The sequence below is a fragment of the Fundulus heteroclitus genome, chromosome 18 (assembly GCF_011125445.2).
Source record: "Fundulus heteroclitus isolate FHET01 chromosome 18, MU-UCD_Fhet_4.1, whole genome shotgun sequence".
NCBI lineage: Eukaryota > Metazoa > Chordata > Actinopteri > Cyprinodontiformes > Fundulidae > Fundulus > Fundulus heteroclitus.
Genome location: NC_046378.1, coordinates 19,693,521 through 19,716,373, shown reverse-complemented (window position 1 = coordinate 19,716,373; position 22,853 = coordinate 19,693,521). Strand labels below are relative to the sequence as shown.

At 41.3% G+C, this 22,853-nt stretch overlaps 1 protein-coding gene across 8 annotated transcripts in view; it reads left to right on the top strand.

The window, feature by feature from the left end:
* The window catches only part of arhgef12a (Rho guanine nucleotide exchange factor (GEF) 12a), a 71,793-nt gene extending 53,545 nt beyond the window's left edge, over window positions 1–18,248 (top strand). For 6 of the 8 annotated variants that reach the window (XM_036149470.1, XM_036149473.1, XM_036149472.1 and 3 more), the window contains 22 exons: window positions 159–273; window positions 367–460; window positions 2,092–2,289; window positions 5,468–5,603; window positions 5,682–5,714; window positions 5,808–5,959; window positions 7,186–7,332; window positions 7,440–7,525; window positions 9,549–9,674; window positions 9,770–9,884; window positions 11,734–11,834; window positions 11,980–12,057; window positions 12,208–12,283; window positions 12,384–12,551; window positions 14,208–14,295; window positions 14,387–14,464; window positions 14,617–14,711; window positions 14,834–15,040; window positions 15,122–15,358; window positions 15,447–15,676; window positions 16,839–16,914; window positions 17,009–18,248. In XM_036149470.1, coding sequence (XP_036005363.1) covers window positions 159–273; window positions 367–460; window positions 2,092–2,289; window positions 5,468–5,603; window positions 5,682–5,714; window positions 5,808–5,959; window positions 7,186–7,332; window positions 7,440–7,525; window positions 9,549–9,674; window positions 9,770–9,884; window positions 11,734–11,834; window positions 11,980–12,057; window positions 12,208–12,283; window positions 12,384–12,551; window positions 14,208–14,295; window positions 14,387–14,464; window positions 14,617–14,711; window positions 14,834–15,040; window positions 15,122–15,358; window positions 15,447–15,676; window positions 16,839–16,914; window positions 17,009–17,019 — 2,647 coding nt within the window. In that variant the 3' untranslated portion in view covers window positions 17,020–18,248. The remainder of the gene's footprint in view (window positions 1–158; window positions 274–366; window positions 461–2,091; window positions 2,290–5,467; window positions 5,604–5,681; window positions 5,715–5,807; window positions 5,960–7,185; window positions 7,333–7,439; window positions 7,526–9,548; window positions 9,675–9,769; window positions 9,885–11,733; window positions 11,835–11,979; window positions 12,058–12,207; window positions 12,284–12,383; window positions 12,552–14,207; window positions 14,296–14,386; window positions 14,465–14,616; window positions 14,712–14,833; window positions 15,041–15,121; window positions 15,359–15,446; window positions 15,677–16,838; window positions 16,915–17,008) is intronic. The other 2 variants (XM_036149474.1, XM_036149469.1) reach the window with 1 other exon arrangement.
* The last annotated feature ends 4,605 nt before the right edge of the window (window positions 18,249–22,853 follow it).

The following is a 22,853-nucleotide window of genomic DNA, read 5'->3' as shown; positions in this document are numbered from 1 at the left end:
GCACAGCACAGATGGGTAGTCTAGAATTTGTATGAGAAGGACTGGGGTGACATATGGCACAAGTCACAATATGCATACTTGTGCTTTTCACAATTAAGCATTGCCTGTTGAAATACAGTTACCAAACTCACAAGTTGACTCTTTTTATTTTTCATCAGCACTACGATACAGTTAGTTATCTATACATACATGAAGCACCTTGGTGTGAGGGTCAAGGAGCCTCGAAATCTGGAGTCCAAACGGGGTCTGAACCGCCTTTTTCCTAAGATGAAGGTACTATATGGGCTCCCCGCACATCAAACATTGTTCTTCACATTTATCAACCATGTAACGCTTTGTCTCCCCGTTTTCTTTGACAACCTGCAGAAAAGTATTAATAAAGAAGGCGAGGACAAAATGAAAAAGAAGTTTTTAAATCTTGTTCCTCAACGGCGACCAAGCCGCAACGAGGCATCATCGGGTGAGTGTTTGATTTAGGATTTGTGTGTTTGAGAGGCTGTCGGATATTTTTCACAGGCAGTGTAAAAAGACACCCAATTTCCCCCCTCTCCCTTTTGGACATTATATCAGACTAAACTTATCCTGTTTTAGGTCAGTTAGGATTACCAAAATTATTTTTATCCACTAAATGCCAGAATAGTGAGTAAAGGAGTTTTCAGAAGACTTTTTATAACCTTTGTGAAATTTTGATTTAAAATAAAAAATACCACGGTATTTAGCACTTTAAAGCCCGATGGACCAAGTATTTTCTTGTCTTTGTAAGCTTCTAATAGGAATGTTGTGGCCTTGTTCGTGTAAGCTTATGCAATGTCGCAACATTAATTGTCCTCCAGAGATTACATTCATTTTTCACTCCGATGTTGCAAAGATGATGGGACAGTCAGACCGCTGGGCAAACTTCTTAAGCACATCCCAGAGATTCTCAGTGTGGTCAAAGTCTGGACTTTGTGGTGACCAGTACATGAAAATGATATCTCACACTCTTTGAACCACTCTTGCATAATTCGAGCTTGATAAATCTGGCCCTCGCCATTTTAAACTCTGCCCCATGCCTTCAGTGAAGGACAAAAATCTTGGTAGAATAATCTGGTCATTCACTATATTCAGGTAGTCAACTGACATCAGTGTTTGAGCATATACCAGCGCTAAACCTTGAGCCCACCCACAGCAGCAACTCCAGATCATGGCACTGCCACAGCAGGTTTGTAAACTGGGGACGAGACATGATGGACGTGTCACTTATCTCTTTTTACCCTAATGCACTCATCTCTCTGGGAGAAGATGCATCTACACCGATCAGACTACATCGCCTTCCTCCATTGCTCCAGAGTCCAGACTTTATGCTTTCCACAAACTGAAGCCTTTTTTTCTAATCCGACTCACTGGTCAGTGATTTTCTTGACACTACCCAGCTGTTTAGTAACCAATCCGTTGGACAGAGAGTATAAATACCATGGGAATGTCCAGCCACCGTAACATTCAGGAAAGTGACTGGTTCTGTGTCCCAGACAGAACAATATTTTAGTGTGAAAACCTTGGAACAAATCCTGCTCAGTTACACCAGTTCTGTTTGGAGAAATGGGTCAAAATTACGGCAAAACATTGGAGGAAGATTGTTGAAGTATTCACGTCACACTCTATAAATAAATCAATTCTAGTAAATACTAACGACATTTCTGAATTCAATTTACAAAAAAGAATGAAAAATCTTTCTCCTGTTCTCATTATCGCATTTTGGTGTTTAACACACAAGTTATTTTGTGTAGATCTAACTGACCTAAATCAGGACAGATTTAGTAAGGAAGTAAGCAAATATTTATTTATATAGCACCTTTTTACAGACATTTAAGGGTCACAAAGTGCTTTACAAAAGTGCACAATTAGACAATAACAAAACAGTAAAACATCACTTAAACCAACACTACAGAGGTAAAGTAAAATTTTAGCATGATTTACTGGTCATCGCTGCAGAAAACACAGTTATGCGTCTCTTTAAACAGTGAATTTATTCATCAGGTGTCAGCTGTAAAAGAACTATAATGAGCACTTGATGAGCTTATTTACAGGTTTTGTTTTACCACCGTAACACAGCAGTCAAAGCCCTGGACAATCGCCCCCGGCCTCAGAAACAGCTGTCTCAGCCAGCACTGGGAGCCGTGGACCAAATGGATGGTAGCCGTCTGAGGGGCAGCCTGTCCAGTGAGGGCCCTGAACTCACTTATCACACATCTGTCTCATCTCCAAGTAACACCATCCCCAGCCTGGACGGCAGCAGGGACAATGATATCGGTGAGTTTTACCATGACTGTGTTTTTGCTCGTTAAGTCCACAACTTGGCCCTAGTTCACTCTGATTGGCCCTAGTTCACTCTGATTAGCCCTAGTTCACTCTGATTAGCCCTAGTTCACTCTGATTGGCCCTAGTGCACTCTGATTGGCCTTAGTTCACTCTGATTGGCTCTAGTCTACTCTGACTGGCCCTAGTGCACTCTGATTGGCCTTAGTTCACTCTGATTGGCTCTAGTCTACTCTGATTGGCCCTAGTGCACTCTGATTGGCCTTAGTTCACTCTGATTGGCTCTAGTCTACTCTGATTGGCCCTAGTGCACTCTGATTGGCCTTAGTTCACTCTGATTGGCTCTAGTCTACTCTGATTGGCCCTAGTTCACTCTAATTGACTCTAGTCTACTTTGATTAGTCCTAGTCCACTCTGATTGGCCCGAGTTCACTCTGATTCGCTCTAGTTCACTCTGATTCGCTCTAGTTCACTCTGATTCGCTCTAGTTCACTCTGATTCGCTCTAGTTCACTCTGATTGACCCTAGTCTACTTTGATTGCTCCTAGGCCACTTTGATTGGTCCTAGTCTACAATGATTGGTCCTAGTCTACTCAGATTGGTCCTAGTTCATTCTGATTGGTCCTAGTCTACACTGATTGGTCCTAGTTCACTCTGACTGGTTCTAGTTCACTTAGATTGGTCCTAGTTCATTCTGATTGGTCCTAGTCCACACTGATTGGTCCTAGTCTACTTTGATTGGCCCTAGTTCACTCTGATTGGTCCTAGTACATTCTGATTGGTCCTAGTTCACTCTGATTGGTCCTAGTTCACTCTGATTGGTCCTAGTTCACTCTGATTGGTCCTAGTACACTTTGATTGGCCCTTGTCCACTCTGATTGGCCCTAGCCCACCCTTATTGGCCCCAGTCCACTCTGATAGTCCTGAGCAGAGCCGGAAAAGGCCGGGCCAGTGCTGATAAAAACTATTGCTATAATCCTCGCAAGCGGGTAGAGCCGAGTAGAGCTCAACTAAATGGAGCTGTGTAGAAGGGGCCTAAATCTGTTGTTATGCGACTTGAAATGCATTAGTTACAACTTAAAAAAAGAAGAGTTAAAGCAAGAAAATTAAATGTGAACAGTGATTGCTAAAGTATTTTCCATTTTTTTGTCTCAAGATACTGTCTGATTATGATTTGGGAGAAAATAAGGATGGGGGGGTTGAATTTTTCATTAACTGACAACCATGTCTTGCCACAGATCCTTTATTGGATTTAGGTCATGACATTAACAGGGCTATTCTCTTCTGTCTTGCTCTGTATTTAGCTCCTTCCACTTCTAGCCAAGTCCGACCAGCTTCCCTGCTGAAGAAAACCATCCCCGCAGCATTATGGGGCCACATTAACAATTTATTGTGGGGATGGGGAGGGGTTGGCGTGTTCATCCGTTCAGGCTGATCCATTGACCAGGAAACTGGTTGCACTGGATTTTATTTAGGGGTATCTGAGTAAATCCACTTTATAGTACGGCACTACATTGTGTTGATCCATCGTATAAATCCAGCACAGCATTCAGCGTGGTAGATAACACATCTGAGTAGTTTTACGTCTCTCAAATTTTTGGTGCACCTCTGCAGTCCTTGTTATGAAATTTAAAGCTTTAAATAAAAACGCTTCTATGTTAAGCATACAAAATTAAGTGCTCAACTCTGCTTAAATACACTGAATATTTTTGACAAAAGTTGAAGCTATTTAAATTGAGTTTAGCAACCTGCCTTGCCTCTTTCTGGTCCCTGGGAGCAGCTCCACTCCAGCCCTTCACACATCTGCCCTAAAGTGTCTCCTTCGATACAGACAGGTTCTCGTCACTCCAGATGTTTTAGCCCAGAACGTTTTCATCTTTTCTGTTTTAATATTGAGCAATAAATTACCTCCAATGACACCGTGACGCTTTGCCGCCAGCAGGCTTGTTGCTGCTTCATCTCCAATCTCCAATCTGCACACAAATCTCCTCCTGTACAGCTGCCCTAGAGTTCAGAATACTGTTGAAAACAGTCAAATCTGACCAATGATTTCAGATGATTTGTTTCATAGTATCTAATAAAAGTCGCTTCAAATTGGAGGAATTGTGTAAACGGAACAGGTTTCAAGTTTGCGGCAGAGATCACAGCTCCCATTTGTGTTTGAGATCGACGGCAGAGTTAAAAAGCATAATTTCAGCAAGCAAACTTTCGACCAAATGATTGCCGCAGATATTACACTTTACAGTTTATGTTCAGCGATGCCACACTTTAAGGAAATGCATCAAGCTTTGAACGAACATTGCTGACAAAAACCTCTGCATTGACTCGCCTTTAGAGCAAGAGGAAAGTACTGCTCCGGTCCTATATCCGTTACTTGTGATTATCTATCCGTGGTTAAATGCTGAAACTGAAATAAAATGACTATTAATCATTATGAGTAATAGGCCTCATAGTATTACATTTAAAGCCTGACCATTCGCAGTAGCCGCTGCAGAAATGTGTACTTTGATCAGACTTAAAACCTCTGAGCTCAATTCTGGAGGTTTTGATTGTTTCAATTTGTATCTTGGAACAAAAGGCTGTAAAACATATATTCTAAATTCACAGACAAAGAGGTCTAGTTTTTATTTGTGTTTATCGTAAAACCCTTTAATTTAAACACGGTGGCTTTCTTCTGTCATATAATTTAAAGTTAACATAAAGAAATGAACCATGAAGGAATTTATACCAGGAAAACTCTGCACTGCAAAAACAGATCTAAAAACAAGTAAAATGTTCTTAAAGTTAGTCTATTTGTCCTTGATTTGAGCCTGTAAATAATATTATCTGCCAATGGAATGAGTATCTTTACTCCTTTAATAAGATAATTAGACATCCTGCATTTAAAATTAAACGATGGAGATGAATTGTTCGTATTTTAAGCGGAAAAATCTTATTCCATTGGCAAATCATCTTATTTACCTGCTCAAATCAAGGACAAATACACTAATTTTAAGAAAATTTTATTTATTTATAGCTGTATTTTTACAGTGAGTACGCTTTAACTGTGATAACCCCTACCAAGCTTACTCTTAAAGGTTCATGTCACAGAAAAGCTAATGCATATGATACAGTTTGTATGGACTCGGCATCATTCTGCTGCTATATTAATAAAGTTAAACTTGTGTGTCAGGAACCCCGACATCAGCCCCCTCCAGGTTGAGTGACGGCCTTCAGCCTGATCCTCTGGATCCAATAGCATTCCAAGCTTCAAACATGGAGTTTTATACGCTGGAGCAGCTACAAGAGGATGACAGAGAAAGTGACAGGTATGTTTACACATTTCTGTAAGAATGAGTAAGAGTTCTTGTGTTTGTCACTGAACTGTTTGATTGGATTTTTCTTAGAGCTCATGAGGGAACGCCAAAGACTGTGAGAAGGTGAGTGCAGCTTATCAATATTGCTTTATTGTCTTGTATTCATCTGGGGGGTAAAGGGAGAAAGGAAAAGTAACCTTTTTTTTCTTGTGCTAGACTTGAGGGATTGGGTATCGGTGATGTCCAGAGCGAGGATGATCAGGGGACGGACTCTGAGCTCGATCCCCCCAACTGGCAGCAGCTGGTGGGGCGAGAGATCCTTACGGGACTCAGGCCTCAAGAGATTAAGAGACAAGAAGTTATAAATGGTGAGTACATGCAGCGCCTTTACAAAAGTTTTCACTTCCCTTGACCTTTTTTTTTTTATTTGGTGCACTACAACCACAAACTTTGATGTGTTTTATTGGGAGGCAGAGGTCTGCAACCTGCAGCTCGTACAAAACCAAGTAGTAAATGCTTTCAATTGCAAAGGCAATAAAAAAGGGCGTTTTTGCCATTTTTTTAAAAAAGATTTTATGCAATATCTGTGTAGAATATCACAACAGAAGGACACCGATGGTACCCGGCTTTTAAAAGTGATTTCATGTTAATTTACCTTCAAACTATGTGCTTTATATTTTTAAGTGGGACACCTACCTTTCTTTATTTTACATATTTATGGGAAGTGCACACTCAGTTGTCTTCAGATGGAATTTACAAAATAGAAGGTTTTTTCCTTTTCGAAACGATAGGCGATACATACATACACTGCAAATATAAGTACTGTATTTTTCGGACTATAAATTGGACTTTTTTTTTCATAGTTTGGCCGATCCTACGACTTTTATTCAGGTGTGACTTATATATCAAATTTAATCCCACTCATCCTCCCAGGTATGTTCCACGTTATTCAGCTGGTTGTAGATGCAGCTATGTAAATTGATAAATTGGCTTACCAGGTTAAATGTCAGTTTTTAGCCTTGAATTATGTGAAATAAATGTCTAAATAAATGCGTTAAGTTCGGTGCAACTTGTGTTTTTTTCCTCTTTATGACGCATTGACTGATGCGACTTATAATCTGAAAAATACGGTACTTGTTTAACAAATAATTGTTCAAATATGCACAATATTGATTCTGACTGAACTTGAACTATTTTGCAAAACATCATAACCAAAAATTATTTTTGTAGATGTGCAAAGCTGGTAGACGGAACCCAAAATGCTTGGAGCATTTTGAAAAACAGTTCTAGCAAGTCATGACCCAGAGGGTGCTTTACATTTCAGATCTTCATTTGTAAAAAAAAATAAAAGAAATGCCCTGCATCATTTTCCTTTCGCTTGACAGTTAGGAACATCCTCTAATTGGTCTATCACAGAAAATCCAGATAAAACGCGTTAAAGTTTGTGGTTGTAATGTGAAAAAATGCGAGAACGTTCAATATTCACGGTCTTAAGATCACAGTTTAAGATCGATAATCTGAAAACGGTGGCCGTCCTGTTGAAGTGTCCGGGTCATCCTCCTCTCTGAGTCACCTCCTTTCATGTCGTCCACAGAGTTGTTTTATACAGAGCGTGCACATGTGCGCATGCTGAGGGTTTTGGACCACGTTTTCTACCAGAAGCTTTCCAAAGACGCAATCCTTCCTCTCGCTGACATCAAGAACATCTTCACCAACCTGGATGAGGTTCTGCAGCTGCATGGTACAAACTCCCGCAACCATGCTGGCAAAAGATGCTCAAATTGCATTCATGAGCAAATAAACAATCGATCAATAAGACTCTTTAACAGTACATTTGTTGGATTTCAGTTTCAGTACTCGACCAAATGGCAGCGGTTCGGAAGAGAAACGAGTCTCCAGTGATAGACCTGAAAGGGGAGGACTTGCTCTCGTGGGTGAGTAAAGCTGTCCTAGTCCTTTAAACTGGTTGTTGTCCCACCACGACTGATGCGGTGGAAACAAACTGGACACAAAGAAAGAGTGAATGTTCACATCTGATGTCATTTGATTTATTTATTTTTTTCCACACCCTAGATTATTTATACCCCTTGAACTTTTTTCCCAAGTGTTGACGCAGCACCACCGAAACCTTTAATATCATTTATCAGGGTTTGATGTGACAGACTAACTGAATGTAGCACATAAGGCCAAGACTTTGACTGAGCCACTCAAATGCTTGAAAATGCTTTTTTGACGTAAGCCAGACCATCGTAGCGCTGGTCGTATCTTCAGGGTTGTTGTCCTGTTGGAAGACAAAGCTCCTCTCCTGTCTCAGGTATTTTGCAGCCTGAAAAACCCCCCCAAAAAAACGTTGGTACTCGTAAACTCTGAAGCGCTTCCCTGTCCCCGCTGAAGAAAAGCGTCCCCACAGCATGATGCTGCCACCACCACCATGTTTGTTCAGGGGGATGTGCCGTGTTAAGTTTTCTGCTCAACACAGCGTTGTGCATTTTAGGCCAAAAAGCTAAATTTTTGCTGTATCCCCTACTGGGCTTTGTTGATTGCATGGCTAGTAGTTGTGCTTTGACAGAAAATCCCACCTGAGCTGTTGATCTCCACTGCTCCTCCAAAGTATGCCGCTTAGCTGCTTCTAAAATGGGGTACCGCGCGCGAGCTATTTTTAGAAACACAACGTCACAATGACGTCACATCACGTGGTACGCAGTGGGGCAAACTCCGGAAACCCGCCGCTGTTTTGCTGTAAAAGAGACGTGCGTTAGCCTAGGTTTTACTCGGTAAACGACTGCTTTTTCCAAATCTAAGACCATGGTTTTTAAACATTGTTGCTATGGAACGTGCAACAGCGACTCGAGGTACGCTGATCGGCCGCATATGAAGGATGTTTTCTTCAAGACTGCCAAGGAGAAATGTGTACGCTTGGAACACCGGGGCGGTCGGCCTACACAACAGTTCAACCCGGAAAAAGTTACCAAATTCAAGTACATATGTAGAACGCATTTTGTCGGAGGAAAGGGCACAACCGAAGAACATCCTGACCCAATTCCAGCGACATCAAGTCAAGGTAAGAGTATTTTGGTGGCCGACATGTTAATAAAGTAGCGCCTGCTACCATGACAGCATATAGGCTATCATGGTAGCAGGCGCTAACATGATACCCTGCTACCAGGATAGCTTACTCAAAAACATTTCAAATGAGACAAACATTAAACATATACCCATTCCTGGACGGTGATTGCAAACCACAAAAAAAAAAAACGGCCGACGCTGCCATGACCGCCGCGCAGGAAAAAAAAACAAAGCTTACCGTTCATCAACTCGGCCCGGTTTCCAGTCTTTTTAAGCCCTCGAACCTCAGGCCATCGTTTGAGCTGAAGGTTGGTGTGTTCTTCGACAGTGCGACCAGTAAACCGTGCGCCTGGGACATCGTCTTGGGAAAGTTTAACGGCTGTAAAGTCGGTCATATCGCTGGTTCTGTTGCGCTTGTAATAGCTGGGTTATCCGTGCGTTCTCTCCTGTATGCGTTCTCTCCTGTATGCCCTACCTAAGCGGCAAAAGGGGCGTTGCTCTTGAGACGGTGACGTCACGTGCGCGGTACCCCATTAAAACAAAAAGGAAAAAGGGGAGTAAATGCAATGGATCCCACATTTGCTAGATTTTATATGTATGACATTTTTAGAAACCCTTCAGCTTCACGAGTATCTGCTGCTTTCTGTTATTCTGTCACCTCGGCAGAAACAAATGTGTAAGCTAAAAGGAAAACCCACGCTGCTGTTTCTCAGTAAATGGGCATGTCACAAGATGCCCTAGATTTAGCTAAAATCTCGATATCATGCCTGGCATGTATGATGCGAGGTAGCCAAACTCATCTGAATCCTCCCTTCTTTGGGGGAGGGGTGGGGTGGTCCCAGGGACCAGAAATGGCTCTGACCATCTCTGCTCTGTGCTGGTTGTGAACAGTTCGGCGGTGCTGAGGAGGACAAGATCAAGCAGGCAGTGGGGACGTTTTGCAGTAACCAGCCGTTTGCACTGGAGATCATCAAGACCAAGCAGAAGAAAGACTCCCGGTTCACCTCATTCATCCAGGTACTCACTTTATGTCTCATTATATTATATCATAGTTTTTTTTTTTTTTTTTAAACCATGTAAAGACCTCTGACTTTTATTACGTTTATTTTTAGGAGGCTGAAAGTAACAGACTGTGTCGACGACTGCAGCTAAAGGACATCATTCCTGTGGAGATGCTACGGCTCACCAAGTACCCCCTCCTGTTGGACAACATTGTCAAATACACAGGTGCAGTAATGCTGACTTGGCTCTTTCACCACAGCAGCCTTTTTGTTCACGTTCTAATTGGTCTGGTTATGGGTTGATTTGCGTCAGCTAACTCAAGATTTTAGTAATGGGCCAATAACCTAAGCTGAACTAAATTTCCTGTTTCAAATGTTTAGTTTGATTTAAGATTACTAAATGAAGTACAGAATGCAAATCCTGAGACTGGAATCCAGAAGCTTTTGAGGGAAACTTTCTCGCTCAGAAATGTAACCCTAAAATGAAACGTTTGCATGAAAAAATGTGTTTGCGATTTACATGTTTGGGATCTGTGGATAATTTAATTTAAACATCTGTATTTAGGCAACAAAAACACAGTTAAAATCGACCAGGACTTCAAATGTAGGTCTGAAAAAGTTACTTAAAAAATTGCAGTAAACTTACCAATACTTGTAAACATTAACTGTTTCATGGCTCTATGTACTTGTAAGGATTTGCATGCCAAAGCAAAAACCTTAGGGACTTCAAAATGACTGGTATAGTGCAGAAAACACACAAAAAGGAAAAAGAATCAGACTGAGTCCAAAAATTGCAGAGCTCCGTTTCTTTTTAATAGATATTTGCAAAAAAATGTGAAAAGCAGACCTTACATTAAACAGCAGAGGAGCAGGGATTCCACTTTCTCCAACAGTGCAGGACAAACAAAAAAACAGCCTCTCCCATATTGCAACAACCCAGCTTTTAAAGCACCAGCCTGTACCAACTAACAAGAAACAGGGGTGGAAACCTTTACAATTACAATTTATATTTAGAGAACAAACTTAATTAAAACCTCTAGAGGAAAAACAAAAAAACAATTTACATTCAACTTCAACAAATCAAAACAATACTCCAAATCCTAGACAAAAACCAAAACATCTCCCCTCCATCTCAATCAAAATGGATTTTCCCTCATGAGGCTGATTGACAACACCAGGTCCTTATTAGTACTGCTCATGGGCGCGCTTCCATGGCAACACCTGACCAGATGACCTCAAAGAAAAAAAGAGTGGTGAGAACAAAACAAGTTCATAAAGTTACAAATAAACTTAAACCTTCCCCCAAATACTCAATTACTTTATAAAACAGCAAATGCCTGTTTACATTATTTGTTAGTGAGGGGGTAAATCCCTCACAGTACTTATAGAAGTGAGATACTGTACCTAACACTGAAACACTATCACTGCTGTGTTTTTAATACTGCTTCTGGATAACTGTTTAGAGAACTGCATCAGACAGGGTTTAAAATGTAAAGTTTTGATCGCTCAAAAACAATATTTCTTTCACCTATTTGTGTCTACATTTGGTTATCGTGAGATGTCCATCTTTTTTTCTTATGTTCAGATCAATCAGTTTCTTTAAATGCAGCTTGGGGAAGATAAGAAGAAAGCCACGTTTCTTGTAAAATCCTAATACCGTATAAAACAGGATTAATATTAAAAGCCAGCTCTGAGGTTTCAGGGACGGGATGATAAATAACACGGCGTGTTGCAACATACCGACCATTAATGAATTACTGAGACTAATGGACAGATTATCATTTTAATGGTCCTGGACAGTGAGTTCACATTTCCGGAAATGTGGCACCCAATTATTTAGGCCATCACTTTTATTCTTAGCCGCAGCTTGGCGCTCACACCGGGAGAAAGCCTTAATGATAAAGTATGACCAGCTCTTCTAGGAGCATAATGTCTCCCGTGCTTTATCATAATTTTTAAGAATTATAGGGCGTTAATGGACGCAGGAAGTATGAATTTGTCCGAAAGCTCTCCAAGGAACCGACGTCCCCACCTCTTGATATTTTTTTTTTTTTTTTTTTTTTATAATTTTTCAGACGATCCAGTGGAGAAGCACAAAGTTAAGCAGGCGGCAGACTGCTGTAGGAAGATCCTCAGTCACGTCAACCAGGCTTTAAAAGAGTCAGAGGACAAACAGGTGGGGATTTTATTCGTTATTATGGTTGTAGATGTCCTTCGCCAACCCCTTCCCTATTTTGGCCGCCCCCTCCCCCCACATAGCAATCATCTTCAGGCGACCGCTCGGTCATCCCGTTTCTTTGTTTCTTGACGTTTTTCTGCAGAGACTGGAGGACTACCAGAGAAGATTGGACCTCTCCTCTCTAAAGCAGACAGACAACCCCATGATCCTCGAGCTGAAAGTGAGCAATCCGCACAAGTGTTTTAGCTTCGCTTTATATGCACTCGTTTGTTGTCCGACAGCAGAAATACTCCGATACAAGCGGGATAAAAAAACAACAACTCAGAGCTCAAACCTGTCTTATTTATTTGTCCTGCTGCACATCCATCAGAACCTGGATTTGACCAAGAAGACGCTGATTCACGAGGGCCCTCTATCATGGAAAATGAACAAGGACAAGACTATTGGTTTGCACCCATTGTTTTCTTACGATTTTAAATATTCATGAGCACACAGTGCAACTCTGAGTGTAAAAGTGACTAGATGCATCCTTCCTTTGCCCTTTAGAGTTGTACACGCTCCTCCTGGAGGACATCCTTGTTCTGCTACAGAAACAAGATGAGCGTCTGATCCTCAAGTGTCACAGCAAAAACCTGCCAGGCACCCCAGATACCAAGCAGATCTTCAGCCCCATCATCAAACTCAGCACTGTTCTGGTGCGCTCTGTGGCTACAGGTCAGTTTATAATCTCTGCTGCTGAAATTTGAAGCAACAGCCCCGTGCCTGTGTAGCTGCTCAAGCCTGTCATAAGAGATCAGTATCCAGGCGCTTGGGAAATTGCTCGTCTGTTGAACTTTGTCACATTTTGTCACGTTATGACCACAAACTGGAATGGATTTTATTGGGATTAAATGTGATAGAAAAGCAAAGAGCGGTGCAGCGTGGGTGTTGTTTACATTTGTTTTCTGCCCCTCTGGGTTAACGCTCGGTGGAACCAATGTTTGCTCCAATTGCAGCTGCAGGTTTTTTCGAGATACGTCAGAGTCTGAAGGTTTTGCCTTTTTCTTTTTTGCAAAATTGCTTAGCCTCAGTGAGACTAGATAGAGAACATCTCTTAACCAAAAATTTTCAATCTTGCCACAGATTTTCAAATAGAATTAGATCTGGACTTTGACTGGACCGTCCCTAACATCTGGACATGCTTTGATATAAACATTGAATAAGGCCTTAATTGGTGTCAAAATGGCTGAAATCAATCTTTCAGGTGGTCTTAAAGATGTTAACACATTGCAAATAGGATTCTATGATTGTAATTCATCTCAAATATTAAATTAGTTGGTAACATTTATTATTTTTTGAATGGTTTACCAAACGGCTCTTGCTGTAACGTCATGCAATCCTGATAGTGAAACCAATAAAAGCGACGCTGCGGCCAGGACTCTGCTAGCACTAGCATGTAGCGCTAGCAGTCACTTTCTCTTGGACCTCATGGAAAAGTGTAAATTCAACGAAGATTTTTCTGCATGGCTGAAACCAGTACCAGGGAATCTGTATGAGGCACGGTGTATTTTGTGCAAAAGATGCTTCAAACTCGGCACGATGGGAGTCAAGGCAGTGGAGTCACACGTGCGAAGCGTGAAACACAAACAGTCAAAATCTAGTTGCCAGCAAACAGCACAACCCACTCTCGTCTCTACAGCTCATGAATGCAGCAGGATAGTTGTTATAATAGTTGGAAATAATAATTTGTGTGTTTTTACGTTTTCTTCACATCTGGAAAGTTTATCAAAATGTGAAACCTTCCCACTGGAAGTCTTGTTTTATTTTAAAATAAACATTTGGGTAAAATTGTCGCTAACTGGGGCTGTTTCTTTTCCCATTTGTGGTCACTGTGAAGTTGATCTTAACTTTTTATTTCTAATGGCAATAAAAACTCTTAAAAAGCTTTAGGAAATTTGGTCTGTACATGTAGAGTAATTGTTCTGTGGGAAGCTGAACGCCAGCGCCAGTCCCGTGTCTGCCGTAGAAACTCATCCCCACAGGATGATGCAGCCACCACCGTGTTCCCTGGTGAAGTTTCTAAGATCTTTTAACAAACTTCTGAGGCCTTCACTGGGAATTTCTATCCTACACTGAGATGAAATTACACACAGGTGTGCTCTTATTTAGTAAATTAAGTTATTGGGTAACATCTTAAGGCAGTTGGGGTTTATTTTATTAGAAAAACATGGGTCCGAATATAAAAGCAGGGCAAATTTAGCTGAAATCCCAATCAAATATATTGAGGTTCGTGGTTTTAAATGCTTTTGCAGTGCACTGTGTGGATTTTTATTTAAGGTCCTCGGGTATAAACACGAATAACCTAACCTTAAAGTCTCTCCTTCCTTGCAGACAACAAGTCCTTCTTCGTTCTCTCCATGTCCGACAACGGTGCCCAGATCTACGAGCTGATGGCGCCCACCGTCTCGGATCAGAAGACGTGAGACCTGTTTCCTTTATAGGCGATTGATTCGACTTTCCAGCCACGGCTGCTTCTCCAACTAAAACGTATTTTTCTCCTCCTACACAAGGTGGCAGGCTCTGATCTCGCAAAGGGCGGATCAGATGAAAGCCAAGCCTCACAGCGTCATACCCTTACCTCAGACTGAGTATGCTTCTTTAGCGCTTGATAATCCAGTCACATCAGATTGCTCTCAGGGTTTCAGCTTGTTACTCAGTTAAGGTTCACTGTGTGTGTGTGTGTGTGTGTGTGTGTGTGTGTGTGTGTGTGTGTGTGTGTGTGTGTGTGTGTGTGTGTGAGTGGGGAGAGAGACGGCGTGGAGATGATTGCAGCTGGCGTCTCCAGACTGAGCAGAGAACGGGACCGCACATCCAGCAGCAGCACTCAGTCCACAGGTAACTCAAGCCGCTCGTTTCTACTGCCTAAAAATAAAAAAAATAAAAAACCCGTCAACGCTGCTCAGATATTCCAGATTATGTGTGGAAAATCCCTGATAACTGGAGTCCTTCATCTGCAGATAAAGAGAGCGGCCCAGCCTCCAGAAGTGCGCTGCAGAGTTCCCTCCCTGCTGGTAACCCATTTGAGGAAGAGAAGGCAGACGGGGAGGAAGAGGAAGAAGAAGGCTTTGTGGACCCGGAGCTTCCTTATCAAGTGTCTGAAGCGGACAGAGAAGGAGACTCGTTCGATGTGTTTCCCTCAAGGGCAGACGAAGCATTAAAAACACGTAAGTTCGCTGAACACAAAGAAATGAACTTATTGATCTCATAAAATACACAAAAAACAAACTTTTTCTTGGTTTCCTCAGTGGCCGCCTTGAAGCAGGTTCTGGTGAACCAGCTGATGTCCCAGGAAGCGGCCCAGCCAACCAAACGGTCCACAGGAGTCCGTCTCCTACGGACCACCTCTTTGAGGACCCCGACAGACAACCGCGCCAAGGTGATGGTTCACAACGGTTCAGAGAACAGCAGCTCTAAGGCAGAGGAGCTGGCTCAGGACCTGGGATCAGGAGACACTGGATTTTTCGATTCCCCTGACGAGTTCGGTACGTGGCGACAAAGCCGGAGCGTCGATTGAGAAACGTGCAAGAAACGTTCTTTGCAATCTCCCGTTTTTTTTTTTGGTTCTGCCAGCAGGATGTTTAGTCCTGGAGGGCTACGGCGGCCAAGGGGAGAGCAACACAGACGACGACATGCTGGCGTCGACCCCGGGGAAGCAGCTGAGGACCTCGCAAGGCTGCGCCGCCGACTCCGGCATCAACCTGAGGTTCTCTTCAACGTCCCAGTTCGGCAGCCTCTCCACTTTCAGCAGACAGGTGTTGTGTCACCTGAGGAATCTTCAGAGCAACCTCAGCTATTTGAAGGTACTTAGCTTCTGCTCCTCAACTCACCATTTAATCTGGATTCCTACTCAGATTTGAAATGTACCATCCAGATGTGTTTAGGGCTGGAAAAATGTTGTTTTCTCCAGGCTGTGTTCAACATCTGACTGTGATAAATATCCGGTGTGTTTGTGCTGGTATTTCATGGTATTAAAAAGATGTTTTCTTCTATCCACCTGCCAAACAACAAATTAATTCATCTATCTATCTGTTGGTCTAATTATCTTGTCCTATATCCGCTGGTCTGTCCATCCATCTTTTCATTATATTCCCCGTCCATCCAGTAATAATTCCCTCCATCAACTAGGGCTGAACGATTTTGGAAAATAATCTAATTGCGATTTTTTTTTTTCTTCTTAATATTGTGATTTAATGCGATTTTTTTTTTTTCCAGTTTAATTTATCATGTCTTTTTAAACATATACAAACAACAAATCAATTTGTTTCCTCGCTGTGCAGATTAGTCGCTAAAAGACCCACAGCGTCTAAACTCAGTGCAGAAATTATTGCGTTCTGCCTATGATATATTTCAACCTAAATTGCAATTTTGACTTTTCTCCGCGTTAACCACAAGCAACAAAAATGTTACCTCTAAATAAAGATGTTTGTAAACAAGGACTATTTAAAACAAGAACTTTTAATGTTTCTATTGATCAGAATATTGTTCAAGAGAACAGCTTTTAATTGATCAATCCTTGTTGAACATAAAGTGCAACCAACAAGCAAGTCTATGTATTAAACTGATTGACCTGTACTTAATGCTATGTATGATTATATAAACTCTAAAACAAGTAATACAATTAGATTATCTCACTGCTGCAACTGTCTTCCCTTCCATGTAGAGGCAAACCCACTTTAAACATTTTACCAACACCTAAAGGACACGTCTAATTCCCTAATTGTTAGATAGCCAAAAATTTCAGACCTCTGTGATTTGGAAATTGCGTTTTTTTAAATCGTGATTATATTGAAAATGCGATTAATTGTTCAGCCCTACCATCAACCCCTCCAACAGGTCTCCCATCCATCCTTCCAGTCGTTTTTTTTTTTTTTAAACTTGAATGTGGAGAAGTGTGTAATTAAACCTCGTTTAATGGTAGGTTTATAGTTTAATGTAGCAACGCCTCTTCTGCCCCTCCCACAGGAGGTTGAGACCAAGTACAATAATCTGCTACGCCAAAGGACAGAGGGCTCATCGACGGACACAGATGGAAACAGAGGTATTCACATTTAGGCATAAATCCTTCGCTTTTAACGATTCATTTTACCGTCTGTCCTTTTTTCTTATTTTCTGTTCTCATCTGTTTAAATCAGAGAAAAGATAGTGTGGAGGGCGGTGGCGCAGCTTTTGGCTTTGGTCCCATGGAAGAAGTACCGACTCGCCGTCTGTTCTTCTCTTCAGTCCTGGACTTTCTGGACGTCCTATAAGCTTGTCCTTCGACTGCTGAGCTCTTCTCTCTTTTTTTTTTTTTTTTTTCCTCCGTCGCCACAGGGAATAATAGACTTAAGTGTGGAGCAAATGTTTTTGAAGGGAGAATTCATCTGCGTGGTGCCATGCCATCCCTTCTCAGCACAAGGCAATCAGGGAAGTGGGATTGCCCCCCCCCCCCCAAAACCTCAACCCCTTTCTACCATCGAACGCCCATTTCCCCCTCCCTCTAAACTCCCTGCAAGAGAGAACTTATACCAAAATGTACAAAGATGTGTGTTTAGAATATATATATATGAAACACAAACAAGAAAAGGAAAATTTTAAGATAATGTATTAAGATTTCTTTTTTTTTTATTCCCAAGATGTATTTATTTTCTTTCTCTTCATTTTTTTTTTTTTTTTTTTAAAAAGTGTTTCTCAAATTGCGTGCATGCTTTTGGCCGTGGGTGTTACCGTTTTATCCTGCTTCGGGTCACACATGCAAGCGCTCCAGCGTGTCCTGATGCGTGGCGGCACTATATTCAGACTGATAGAGGCCAGAGTTGCACTAGTGACGGATGAATCCGGCGTGTATTAAAACTCCCCGAACGTTGTTAAAGTCTAAATTTTTTTAAATAAATTCTAGGTTTGGTGTTAACTAGAATGAAGAGTCTTAAGGCTCTGATCTGGTCCTGTTACATTTCTGTGCTGCTGAATCCCTTCTCGTCTCCCTCGCTCTTTTCTCCTTTTGCGTGTGATTCTCCCCCCCCCCCCCTTTTTTTCTCCTCTTTTTCCCCTGTGAACTTCTTTGGGTGTCATCCCTTTCCTCTTTCAAGCAGCCGAGTGGCTCTCATGCTTATTTATCCCTTCCCACACTCTATATGTCATGCTTCCTGTTCTGCCTCTGGTTATCTTGCCCTGTTAGCCTCTCCTACAAGGAGCGGTCATGCTCTCTCTGTATCAGCTTCTGACAGAAATGCTGCTTCTTTTCTGCTACTGTGCTGGCGATACTGATCTGACTGCCCGCGATCCCAATAATGTCATGAAGTTCAACATATAGTGTACAATGATCAAGTTGGAAGGTTATGCATAACTTTACAAAAATAAAAAAATAAAAGGTGCCATGACACATTGACAAAGAAAGGTCTAAATATGTTCTTCCTTATTATCTAAACTGTCCTTGTGTTGGTGTGATAGTATGTGGACCTTTGCATGTTTTTGTCATGTTAAAAACCCCAAGCTTTACTGTAATTTAGTGGGATTTTATATGAAAAACCAGCAGAAAGTAGAGTATAATTGTCAAGTGGAAGAAAAATGTATGCATGGCTTTACATACATAATACATATCAGAATCAAAGCTTTGCAAAACTACATTTAACTTAGTACGTAGTACCAACACGAGCAGGTGTGCACATCTATATGCATATATGTGTGGACTTTGACTAGGCCACTCTAATACTTTAGTATGCTTTGACATAACCTGTGAGTTTGGTTGTTATTGTCTTGTTTTGAAAGCGAGCCGCGTCCCCGGGATCAAATATTTTTGCTAACCACAGGCCTCCTTGAATATATGTCGATTGATCTTCCCATCAGTTCTGACCGGCTTACCTATTGTAACCACGGCATGATGCTGTCACCACCATGTTTCATCGGAGGAGAGTCTGTTCATCTTCAGCACCAGTTTTCCTCTACTGGTAAACTCATCTAACCAGAGCACCTTCTTCCATATGCTTGCTGTCTTCTACTAGTGTTGCGCCGATGCCATTTTTTTGGCCCCCATACCGACACCCGATACCTGGCTGTGCAGCATTGGCCGATACCGATACCATCTGTTTGAAATTGATGTGTGTGTATATATATATATATGAAGAACTGCATACTACTTAGGGTAGTAGAACTTTTTATTGTCTACCTGGAATGGGTGACAATAGTTGAATAAACTTTTGGCTCTCAAAGGCCAAAATAGTGCAACATTGGTGAAATTATAATGTGTATAATAGTAGTGCAACAGTAAGACAGTAAAATTACATTAATAATTCAATAATCTCTTTTAAACCCTAAGTTTTGGCTTTCAAATGACACAATAGTGCAACTTTCATGAACTTATATAACATGTATAATACTAGTCAGGAGGGAGAAGGCTGCGTTCAAGTGACATACAAACATCAAAATGGTATCAATGCCCTATTGGTTGGTACTCGCCGATACCGGTACCACCATTTTAGTGCTGGATCTGAGCCCCGTCCCATACTGGTATCGGTATCGGTGCAACACTATCTTCTACATCAGTTTTTCTTCTCTTTTTTTTTTTCACCCACTTGTCGTGTCCAGCTTCATGGCAAGCAGAATGGCGCCCTGGATGACATGACAGGAGAGGCCTTACACCTATAAATCCTCCGTTGATGATTTATTTTTATTGATGTTGAGGTATTAGGTACAAACTGATGCAAAACATGACGGTGGAAGAGGAATAGTAAGAGAAGGAGGGAAAGGACAGAGACACGAAGAAAACTAGACAGAAACGACAAACGGACAACCAGCTGCTACAAAAACATCTGACGGCCGCCGTGGGGAAACCGAGGACAGACGACCACAAACACCTGCATGCAAAAAGACATAACTATAGGATAAAAAAAACCCACAGGGAGCAGAAACACCAGCAGCAAGAATACAGAACAAAACCGTTCAAACGGATGGAGACCTGCAAAGCAACACGGCTACTGTAGCTCATAAGTGTGAGTGAACACACACATGGTGTAGGTCTTACATGGACTGTGGCCGGTGATGGGGGCATCCAGCCATCCCACCTCCAGGGCTCAGATACAAACAGAGAGGACCTAGGAAAGGAAACCAGGAGCCCCTCCGCTGGGACGCCACGCATTTCCCCCAGAGGGACTGGGAAAGAGCCCCCGCAGCCATGGAGCAGAGGCCCTCCAAGAACCAAGAGCGACAGCCTACCAACCCAAGATATGAATGTTGCACTTTCCAGATCTATTAATTTAAAAAAAAGTAAACAAGTGGAACGATCACATAAAACCCATGAAAATGCATTAGATTTTGTGGGGTTGTTAATGCTTTTTAGCCGCTGCATTTGTTTCACATTTCATGTACAAACCGGCAGGCCACGCTCTTTTACTGATGCACTTTGATTGTTGAGGTGATTTTTGGCTGACGCCATTTAGTAATGGAAAAAAATATCATGATTCGAAAACAATTATGAACAACGGGCTGTCTTTTAAAAAGGAAAAAAAAAGATGTCTATGCTAAATATTTTCTTGCTGTTGGCAAAATCAAAATAATTGCAATAAATACACGTTCAGATGGGTTTTCATCTTCAACTATTAATTACAAGGACGGGTTGATGATCTAACTTCCTTAGCTCACAGTGGGATTTGACATTACTATAAAAGATATGTCAAGTTAAAATGTAGAAATACCTGTTTGGTCTGCTCACCTTATGTATAGCAAGTGTGAGATGGTGTACATTTATCAGGTATCTTGTATGTCCCGCTGTCTTCATATAATACAGCTACCCTCAACCAGTTCAATGATTTGCTTTCTTTAGATCCATCCACTCAACTGTAGGAAAAGTTGTAGTACCCAGAGAGAACCTAGCATGCATGGGGAGAACATGTTATTTTCCTCTGTCCGTTTAAATCTGTTTTTGTCCTCTGGATTAAATAATCCTGCTCCGACATTTTCTTATGACAGCAAATGTTTTAAACCAATCCCTGCATTTGTTTTTCTTTGTTTTGTTTTTTTCAACCTATTTATTTGGATTCTTTTTTTTAAGTTTTCGTTTCATTCACTTGGTGTTGCCGCAAAGCTGTACGAAGTAGTTAATATATTAGCCGGAAGGCTGGACTCCTGTTGCATTCGGAACTCGGAAACCCCAGTTTCCGATTGGAAAAAACAATCAACTGTAACGGTAAAGTCGGACTTTCCCCGCGGAAAGTCGGCGACCACTGTCGGATCCAATATGGCAGCTCCTCGCGTCAACAGTAAGCTGTGATAAAACATGCAAGAAGACACAGTTGTTGGAGTCCGTCTAAAATCAATGTTACAGCGGCAGCAACTGAACCGAACAAATAAGAAGTGTGTTTGCATGTGCAAAGTAGCCTACAGCTTTAAAAGGATGTTTATAAGAGGTAGCCTACTACGAACAAAATAACACCTTTCTTGTCCGTCGCCATATTGAAATCCTAACATTTTTTTTTGTTATTGCTATTTCTTTGGGTTTACTCCTTTCCCAGCTCTCTTTTCCGATTTCCGAGGCAAATGGAACGCAGCATCTGTCATTAATGATTTTTTTAACAGGTCTTGTGAAGATGAAGCGTTTGTTTCACCTTTAAAAATACTGTTCCAATTTGAGCCTCTTATTTTTTTTAACACTAAGTGGATAGAAAGTAAAACGAACATTGAGTTAGTTGAGTTTGCCAGCTTTTCTCTGCTAACTAGCTGGCAGTTTAAAATCTTAACATTTACGCTTGAACACACCTGAATCACATGAGCTGGTCATCAGCAGGTTAGCGGGAATTAAATGATTCCTCACTTTGGGGGGGAAATCATGTCCAGTTATGGATCAGATCACCTCACAATCTTTCACAATCCATTGAGTTTTGCATTTTCTGCTGCATTGCTTTGTGATTTTTGTTGTTTTCAAGTAAGGGCACGTTAGAATCTGTGCTGTATGGTTTTGTACCCTCAAGGTTAGATTAAATAATATTAGATCCCGCCAAAGACCACATGATTTATATGTTTAAAACTCATGGCAGACCGTCTCTCTCTCTGCTTCATCACACCTGAATCAAATAAATGTCATTAACAGACAAGATAAGCAGAAGTTGCTGATATGCTGAGGTAATTAAACAGTTTAATTCAGGTTTGCTGGAGCGAGGAAACAACTAAAAGTTGCAGGAGCTTGGCTCCCCTGGAGTCAATTCTGTGGTAAGGAAGTGTTGCTCACATATTAGATAGGTAGATATTTAAATGATAATAATGTACTTCACAGATAGCAGCCACCCCCAGTCTTCTCATGTTTTTTTTTTTTAAATTGTCGCATGAGTAATTTTCTGTTTTGTATGCCATTTTGAAATTGTCTGGGCATATATTGAAGTTAATACTCCAAAACTGATATATGTGAGTTTGGCGGTTCCTATAATCCCAACTGAGCAGTCAGATCATCTTTCTTCAGATTGAATTTTACAGTTATTACTTTTCAGTCTAAGGCAAACAGAAGACGGTATATATTGTTTGATTCACTGCAGCCTTGACTTCAGCTCTACGGAGGCATATAGTGAAAACGAAGTAGCTACGGTACATAATTTGAACAAAATTAAAGTTAACTTTTTTTTGTACTGGGCAAAAAAGTATGGGTTCGCTTCGGCAAATTAGAACCCAAAAGTCAATTTATTTCCATTATTGAATGCAGATATATTTCAAACATTTATTTCCCGCATATTTTGATCAATTTGGCTTGAAACTAGTAAAAGACATGGAAAAATCTAAATCCTCTTTGCTGGAGAATACATTTTTTTTTAAGACAAATGTTGACCAAATCTAAAGTATGTCCATGAATTGTACAGTCTTTGCATTTGGGCCTCCTTTTGCATGAGTTGCATGCGATGTTGCATGGGGGAGATTAGGAGGAGGCTCTGCTGAGGTGTTCAGAAAGCCCCGTCTGCTTTAATATTCACCTTCCGCTCACCTACACTGTTGGTATGGTGTCTCGTCTTCCTCTTCATAATA